This window comes from Theropithecus gelada, chromosome 19 (assembly GCF_003255815.1).
Source record: "Theropithecus gelada isolate Dixy chromosome 19, Tgel_1.0, whole genome shotgun sequence".
Taxonomy (NCBI): domain Eukaryota; kingdom Metazoa; phylum Chordata; class Mammalia; order Primates; family Cercopithecidae; genus Theropithecus; species Theropithecus gelada.
The window spans coordinates 39,599,294-39,608,352 of NC_037687.1; the positions used below are offsets into that span (position 1 = coordinate 39,599,294).

At 53.7% G+C, this 9,059-nt stretch overlaps 1 protein-coding gene across 1 annotated transcript; it reads left to right on the forward strand.

Annotated features, from left to right (window-relative positions):
• The first annotated feature begins 333 nt into the window (after window positions 1-333).
• Window positions 334-4,091, forward strand: SERTAD1 (SERTA domain containing 1). The gene is made up of 2 exons (XM_025368878.1): window positions 334-492; window positions 3,046-4,091. Exon 2 carries the CDS (start codon window positions 3,046-3,048, stop codon window positions 3,754-3,756), a length of 711 nt encoding a protein of 236 aa, XP_025224663.1. The 5' UTR covers window positions 334-492; the 3' UTR covers window positions 3,757-4,091.
• Window positions 4,092-9,059: the final 4,968 nt, after the last annotated feature.

The following is a 9,059-nucleotide window of genomic DNA, read 5'->3' on the forward strand; positions in this document are numbered from 1 at the left end:
AGTGGGGAATCCGGAGTCGGAATTTGAACCCGGGCATATCTGTAGTGTAGACCACTGTCGGGGGTGGATGTGTAAGAAGCTTAATTGCCGGGTTTGGCAGGTGCATGGGTAGTTGTGAGGGGCTCGTACTTTGAGAGGCAAAAGCTCCCACGCGCCCCCGTCCCCCAGAGTAAAAAGCCACCTCTCTCCACCCCTCACTCGCGCAGCTGCCCGGGCATGCGCCCAGAAGCCCCTCCTTCAGAATCCGCCCTTTACAGGCTCCGCCCATCACCGTCGAGGGCCAATCCCTGGGGCGGAGGGCGGGGCAGCCACGAGAGTGGGCGGTCGCTAAGGGTAGTTAGGAGTCTGGAGTCGTGAGCCGAAGTCAGAACTGCGTCTCGCGACCCAGGCGCCGGTTGCCGGAGGAGAGCGAGCAAGCGATGCTGCCGCTGCCGTTTCCTGATTGGTTGTGGGTGGCTACCTCTTCGTTCTGATTGGCCGCTAGTGAGCAGGGTATGTAAATGAAGGGGCCTGGGAAGAAAAGGGGTACCAGCGGCCGGGTCCTTCACGGAGTTCGATCCCTGGGTCCGACAGGTGCCCGCCGGGGCTGCCCGGGATCGAGACGCGCGGGCCTCTACGTGCTGTCTGCCCCGGCCGGGCCGGGTGAATCACGCCGCAGTCCGAGAAGGGGGCGGAGGCGCCGGCTCCTTGGCTCCGGCTGCGTGACTCACCCGCCCCCGCCGCCGCCGCTTCGGGAGGAGCCGCCTCCACTGCCGGAAGCGAGCGGAGGCCGGGCGCAGAGAACAGCCCGCCTAGGGTCCTAGCTCGCACGGCGCCGGGGAGGCCTGCAGGAATCACAGCCGGGAAGGGGGGCAGTAGAAGGGGTTCTGGGGTCAGAGGGGCCAGAATCCCCAGGGGAAAGCCGGCCTGGGCACCGCCAGGGGGCGCCGGGACTTGGGGGCGGAGTCGGGGGTGGGGGCGGAATTCCTGCGGTTCCGGACTCCCCGGACTGCGGGGAAGGGGACGAAGACCCAGTTTTGAGTAGTGTGGTGGGCCACTCTTAAAATCTTGCTAGGCAGGGTCCCAGAACTGGACTCTAAAGTGTTCCTGGCCCAAAAAAGTAGGTAGCGCCAGGGGTCCAAAACTCCATCCAGCCCTACCCCCGCCACTCCAAGAAAAGAGTGGACCCTCAAACTTATCTCAGTGACTGACCCCGGTGCCGATCACGATTTCTCCACAAGCCCTGTCTATTCTGCCTCCCAAAGAAATCCTGACTCGACCGACTTCCTTCCATACCCACTACCAGCTCCTGCTCCAGGCCATCACCATCGTCAGTCCCAAACCAGTACAGCCTACTAGTGGGTCTCAGATCCCCCCTCTTTTTGCCCCCTACAGTATTCCTCGAAGCAGCCATGGGGGGGATCTTCCGGAAACCTAATCAGCTCACACCCCCATTCCCTCCGTGCTCAAATTCCTTTAATGACTGCCCACCACACTCAGGATAAAATCCAAACTCCCTACTAATGCATATGTGGTTTTCTGTGACCTGGCTTGTGCCCATTCCCCCAGCCTCTGGGCTTTTCTTTGCCTTTTTTTGTTGTTCCCTCCTCCCGGAATGCTTTTCCCAGGGTCTCCCATGGCTGACTTCTCTGGCCTGAGGGCTCCATTCAAATGTCACCTCCTTACCGGAGCCTTCTCTGATCATCTAAAAGGTCTCCAGGACCTTTTAGTGTCTTCCTGTAATTCTCTGTACATTTCCTGTGTTTGCTTATTTATTTACTGTTTGAAACATAGTCATAGTAGACAATAAGTGTTAAACTATGTGAAACTAGTTTAGTATTTATAATATAACTTACTTAGATATAATTATTTATAACATTATAATATGTGAAACTGCTGCTTTTGTAAGGGAAAAAGTTGAATGGTCATTCCACATGGTTCGCTGAAGAAATAATAATGTTATCATTAAGTGTACTTATTGGCAGGGCATGGCAGCTCACACTTGTAATCCCAGTACTTTGGGAGGCTGAGGCGGGAGGATGGCTTGAGGCAAAGAGTTTGAGACCACCCTGGGTAACATAGTGAGACCTTGTCTCTACAAAAAATAAAAGGGGGAAAAAAAAGAGTGTTTATTGATTGAGGGGGGAGGATCACTTCACGCCAGGGGGTTGAGACCAGCCTGGGCAATATAGTGAGACCCCATCTCTTTTTTCAGATTAAAAAGTCTATAAATATACTTAAATACAAAATTAAAAATTTAAGGCCGGGCGCGGTGGCTCATGCCTGTAATCCCAGCACTTTGTGAGGCCGAGATGGGTGGATCATGAGGTCAGGAGATCGAGACCATCCTGGCTAACATGGTGAAACCCCATCTTTACTAAAAATACAAAAATTAGCCGGGCGCGGTGGCAGGCGCCTGTAGTCCCAGCTATGTGGGAGGCTGAGGCAGGAGAATGGCGTGAACCCGGGAGGCGGAGCTTGCAGTGAGTGGAGATCTCGCCACTGCACTCCAGCCTGGGCAACAGAGAGAGAGACTGTCTCAAAAAAAAAAAAAAAAATTTTTTTTTAAAGTCTATAGGCTGGGTGTGGTGGCTCACACCTGTAATCCCAGCACTTTGGGAGCCAGAGGTGGGCGGATTACTTAAGGTCCAGGAGGTCGAGACCAGGCTGGCCAACATGGTGAAACCCCGCCCCTACTAAAAATATAAAAATTAGCCAGATATGGTGGCGTGCGCCTGCAATCCTAGCTTTTGGGGAGGCTGAGGCACGAGAAACACTTGAACCCGTGAGGCAGAGGTTGCAATGAGCTGAGATCACGGCATTGCACTCCAGCCTGAGCAACAGAGCGAGACTCTATCTCAAAATAATAATAATAATCTATAAATATAGATATGCAATTAAATAAAAATTGTCTATATCTTTAAAGTTCCCTAAGAAAAGCTAGACACAGAGAGGTTAAGTGACTTGCCCAAGATCCTACCTGTAGCAACTGTCAGATCCAGGCTTTGAACTGAACATTTGTTTTCTATAACTGACTGTAACTCCATAACTCCCTGCCCTCTGCAGATGCTGAGCAAGGGTCTGAAGCGGAAACGGGAGGAGGAGGAGGAGAAGGAACCTCTGGCAGTCGACGCCTGGTGGCTGGATCCTGGCCATGCATCGGTGGCACAGGCACCCCCAGCTGTGGCCTCTAGCTCCCTCTTTGACCTCTCGGTGCTCAAGCTCCACCACAGCCTGCAGCAGAGTGAGCCGGACCTGCGGCACCTGGTGCTGGTGGTAAACACTCTGCGGCGCATCCAGGCGTCCATGGCACCCGCGGCTGCCCTGCCACCTGTGCCCAGCCCACCTGCTGCCCCCAGTGTGGCTGACAACCTACTGGCAAGCTCAGACGCTGCCCTCTCAGCTTCCATGGCCAGCCTCCTGGAGGACCTCAGCCACATTGAGGGCCTGAGTCAGGCTCCCCAACCCCTAGCAGACGAGGGGCCACCAGGCCGTAGCATCGGGGGAGCAGCGCCCAGCCTGGGTGCCTTGGACCTGCTGGGCCCAGCCACTGGCTGTCTACTGGACGATGGGCTCGAGGGCCTGTTTGAGGATATTGACACCTCTATGTATGACAATGAACTTTGGGCACCAGCCTCTGAGGGCCTCAAACCAGGTCCTGAGGATGGGCCGGGCAAAGAGGAAGCTCCGGAGCTGGACGAGGCCGAACTGGACTACCTCATGGACGTGCTGGTGGGCACACAGGCACTGGAGCGGCCGCCGGGGCCAGGGCGCTGAGCCCTTGTGCTGGGATGGTTTTCTGGTGTCTGAACTGAGCTTGCTGGCTGGACCAACTGTCCTCGAAAAGACACAGCTGGCTTCCCTAGTACAGAGAACAGGGCTTGGGCCACTTTGGAGAGACAGAATCCAGTCCTGGGCAACTTCTCATCCGTCCTCCTGTCTCAGGGCTTGCGGGGGAGCCTGGGATTACCCCCTAGTGATGGAATGACAGGGTCTGGTGGCGGACTGAATCCCCTGGCCCTGGGGTCATAGCTTGGGCTGTTCCTTCTCTGATATGGGAAGAGACCCCAATCAGATTTTTCAAATTAAAACCAGTCCTGGGAAATCTCAAATCCGTGTGCTTCTTTGTCTCTGGGTAATGTGAAGGCAAGATAAAAACATCAAACATTTTATTGGGCGTAGACCGTTTACCAGGCACAGTTCTAAGTACTTGACTGTGTTAACTCATTTAATCCTATAACAGCCCTACAAGATCGGTAGTCTTATTATCATCCCCATTTTACAGGTGAGAAAACCGAGGCTCCAAGATCATCACTTGAGGTAGGTTTTAAATTATGAACTTACTTTTCTTTTTTTTTTTTGAAATAGGGTCTTGCTCTGTCGCCCAGGTTGAAGTACAGTGGTCCGATCATGGCTCACTACAGCCTCAAACCCCTGGGCTCAAGCGATCCTCCTACCAGGCCACTTTTTTTTTTTTTTTTTTTTTGAGACGGAGTCTTGCTCTGTTGCCCAGGCTGGAGAGCAGTGGCTCGATCTCGGCTCACTGCACGCTCCGCCTCCTGGGTTCACCCCATTCTCCTGCCTCAGACTCCCAAGTAGCTGGGACTACAGGTGCCCGCCACCATACCTGGCGAATTTTTTGTATTTTTAGTAGAGACAGGGTTTTAGTAGAGACGGGGTAAGACGATGGTGTTAGCCAGGATAGGATGGTCTCGATCTCCTGAATTCATGATCCACCCGCCTTGGCCTCCCAAAGTGCTGGGATTACAGGCATGAGCCACTGCACCCAGGCTTTTTTTTTTTTTTTTTTTTTTTTTTTGAGACAGAGTCTTACTCTGTCGCCCAGGCTGGAATGCAGTGGCATGACCTTGGCTCACTGCAACCTCCACCTCCTGGGTTTAAACGATTCTCTTGCCTAGGCCTCCCGATTAGCTGGGACCGGCTAATTTTTTATATTTTTTGTAGAGACAGGGTTTCACCGTGTTAGCCAGGATGGTCTGGATCTCCTGTCTCAGCCTCCCAAAGTGTTGGGATTACAGGCGTGAGCCACCGTACCCGGCCTTTTTTTTTTCTTAAATTTTATTTATTTTCCTTGCTAGCAGGAAGTCAAGGCCACTTTTTAAAAATGAAAGCAAGTCCTCGCATGGAATCTACCTGTATTTATTGAGGAGAGAAGGGGAGGTTGCTTTCAGAATGGTCCGGAAATAAAAACACAAAACCTGGATCCTGGACAGATCCTCTCCAAGGAGCCCTGAGAGTGGCTCTCCAGGAAAATGAGGAAGGAAAGGGGGACTACAGCCCATTTTAAAAAACAAAATCCACTCCCAGTCTCAAATCTCTGGGCAAAGGCTAGGGCCGCTTGGAGGCTGTGTCTGAGATAAAGCCACTAGGCTTGGTAGCTGGACTGCAGAGAGGGCGCTCAGGGCAGGCAGCTGTGCCTTCCTTCTAGAAGAAACCCAGACCCAAGCGAGCTGGGGCCACCTGCCCGTGTGCTGGGCCTGGCTGGAGCGCCGGGTGTCAGCGGCCGCCCCCGCGGTCCAGCCGCATTCCAGGCCTGGCTGGGAGGGGCCGCACACTCAGAGGCCTGGCACGGGACCCAGGCTGCGTCCTTCCTGACGGCCGCAGGGACAGGGCGGAGCCTGGGGTGGGTGCACGGAGGGGAGGGAGTGTCACCGTGAAAACTGCGGGTGCGCTTGCAGAGAGGCGCAGGGGGCTGGACGGTGACCCGAGGGGCAGAATGGTGACCTGAGGGGCCAACAGGGCCTTGAGTGAGGGAAACGCCGCCATCGTGGGGTCCCAGAGCCTCGCCTCTGGCCAGAAGCCTCGGGGAGGCAGAGGCGGGGTGGAGCTCGGCCAGACGGGGAGCCCGGGTCGGCCCCAGGGTCCGGGAAGGGGCGGGCAGAGTGGCGCTTCCTGGAGGAGCAGAGGAAGTTGTGCCCATTTCTGGAAGTGGATGAGGCGGGCCGCGGAAGGGGCTGAAAATGGTCTGCGGGGAGCTGGCGTCCAGGCTGAGGGTCTTCCAGGCGCCTGACTCCAACCCCGAGTGACTCCAGGCCCTGGGCAAATGGGACTCTGACTGCTTCACCGCAGACTCAAAACTTGGGCGCCTGGGCTGAGCTCAGCACCGCCCCCTGGTGCCTAATAGGGCTCTGCGATGCCGCCTTCTTCGTTCCCTGGACACCTGTCCAGTGGTCGAGGGATCATGAACGCCCTCTGTTTACAACAGTCTGTGGGCCTCTTCTCTTCTCTTTCTTCTCTCCTCTCCTCTCCTCTTCTCTCTTCTCTCTTCTCTCTTCTCTCTTCTCTTAGATGGAATCTCGCCCAGGCTGGACAATGCGGTGGCGCGATCATAGCTCACTACAGCCTCGAATTCCTGGGCTTCAGCGATCCTCCCGCCTCAGCCTCCCGATTAGCAGAGGTTACAGGTATGTGCCACCACGCCCAGCTGATTTTTATTTTTATATTTATTTATTTATTTTGAGACTGATTCTCGCTCTGTTGCCCAGGCTGGAGTGCAATGGCGCAATCTTGGCTCACTGCAGCTCCCGCCTCCTGGGTTCAAGCAATTCTGCCTCAGTCTCCCGAGTAGCTGGGATTACAGGTGCCCGCCACCATGCCCGGCTATTTTTTTTGTGTTTTTAGTAGAGACAGGGTTTCACCATGTTCGCCAGGCTAGTCTTGAACTCCTGATCTCAAGTGATCCTCCCTGCCTCAGTCTCCCAAAGTGCTGGGATTACAGGCGTGAGCCCCTGTGCCTGGCCGATTTTTAAAAATTTTTGTAGAGACAGTGTTGCCCTATGTTGTCCAGGTTGGTCTCGAACCCCTAGGCTCAAGCAGTCCTTCCATCTCAGCCTCCCAAAGTGCTGGGATTCCCGTGGGCCTGTTTCTTATTATTTCCTTTACCCCCTTTTTCAGAGATTGGGTCTCACTATGTTGCCCAGGCTGGAGAGCAGTGTCTGTAAAGAGGAGTGATCATAGTTCTGTACAGCCTTGAACTTCTGGGCTCAAGGGATCCTCTGGCCTCAGCCCTCGGAGTAGCTGGGACTACAGGCACAAACCACTGTGCCCAGCTAAGGATCTGTTTCTGATGTCTCCAAGGCCCAATATGCAGTGAACTGATCCTTCCGTCTGCCCCTGTGCCTGCTTTGCCGGTGATGGCCCCTCTCCCCAGAGCCTCTAGGTACAGTTGCATAGGTTGTGCACTGCATTTAGACTCTATATGTAAGGGGCTGCCACACATGTTCCAGGTACCCTGCATTGACATATTTATTACAAGTTTCCCAGCAGATGGAGGTCAAGTGCCTCCAGGAAGGGGCATGTCTTTTACACAAAAGTACCATATGAGCTACATCAGCCCTGGTCCCATCTGCCTGGTGCCCTCAGGTTTATGAATGGCTCATGTGTGAGGACCTGCGCCTCTCTCCCCATGTCTGACCCCCAGATGGGTTGTGCAGGCTCCCTGGCTCTGGTGTGCTGCTCCACCCTCAGGCTCAACCCCAGGAGGCCACACAACCTTGGCCAGCAGACTCCAGGGCCCACACCATTCCTAGCTGAGCCACCAGCCCTGGCGCTGCTGCCACCTTTCACAGAGCCTCTGTGTATGCCCGCCATGGCACTCCCTAGGCCAGCTTTCCTCCATGGCATTCACAGGAATGCCCCCCAAACATACACATATACACACACACACACACTCACAATGACACATGGAAGAGCTGTGACCAGCTATCTGGTCTCCTTTTCCTCCCTCCCTTCTTCCTGTCCCTCATTCAGCAAAAATTTATGAGCACACACCTACTGTGTGCCTATCCATATGTAAAGGGTAAATCTGAGCACATCTCTCCCCCGCCCCTGCGCCCTTATTACCGCAATTATCTGGGGTCTGAACTCTGTACCTTCCAAGGCTCACCTTCTATCTCTGTCCCTATTCGTTAAACACTTATTGGGCGGCCAGGCGTGGTGGTTAATGCTTGTAATCCCAGCACTTTGGGAGGCCGAGGCAGGTGGATTACAAAGTCAAGAGATGGAGACCATCCTGGCCAACACTGTGAAACCCTGTCTCTACTAAAAAATACAAAAATTAGCTGGGCATGGTGGCGCGCACCTGTAGTCCCAGCTACTCAGGAAGCTGAGGCAGGAGCATCACTTGAACCCGGGATGCGGAGGTTGCAGTGAGCCGAGATCGCGCCGCTGCACTCCAGCCTGGTGACAGAGCGAGACTCCATCTCAAAAAAACCAAACCAAACAAAATTTTAAAAACAATTATTGAGCACCTATGGTATGCAGTCCTAGCACATTGCAGAAATCTAACAGAGATGTTACTGAAGCAGTAAGCTGGTGAGAAGAGTTTGTTCCTGAAAGCCAGACTGGCTGGGTTTGAACCCCAGCTTTGGCCAGATGCGATGGCTCATGCCTGTAGTCCCAGCTACTCAGGAGGCTGAAGTGGGAAGATCACTTGAGGCCAGGAGTTAAAGGCTGCAATGAACCATGATTGTACCACTGCACTCCAGCCTGGGAGACATAACAAGACCCTGTCAGAAAGAAAGAAAGAAGGAAGGAAGGAAGGAAGGAAGGAAGGAAGGAAGGAAGGAAGGAAGGAAGGAAGGAAGGAAGGAAGGAAAAGAGAGAGAGGAAGGAAGGAAGGAAGGAAAAGAGAGAGAAGAAGGAAGGAAGGAAGGAAGGAAAAGAGAGAGAGGAAGGAAGGAAGGAAAGAAGGAAGGAAGGAAGAAAGAAAGAGAGAGAGGAAGTAAGGAAGGAAGAAATAAAGGAAGGAGAGAGAAAGAAGAAAAAAGGAAGGGAAAGAAAGAAAAGAAAAGAAAAGAGTTGCCCCTCTGTGGCTGTGTGACTCTAGGCAAGGTACTTAACTTCTCTGAGCCTCGGGGTCCTCACCTATAAACTGAAACAGTAACAGTATCTGAACAGTATCTGAACAGTATCTGAACAGTAACCCCAAAGAACTATTGTTCTGGTGGGCAAGGAAACAGCAAGGGTCACTGAGAGAGAGACCCTACAACATTTTCGGGGATCTCTTAGCTGCTGGGTTTGGCTGGAAGGAGGAGGAAAGCAGTAAGGTAAATGACAAG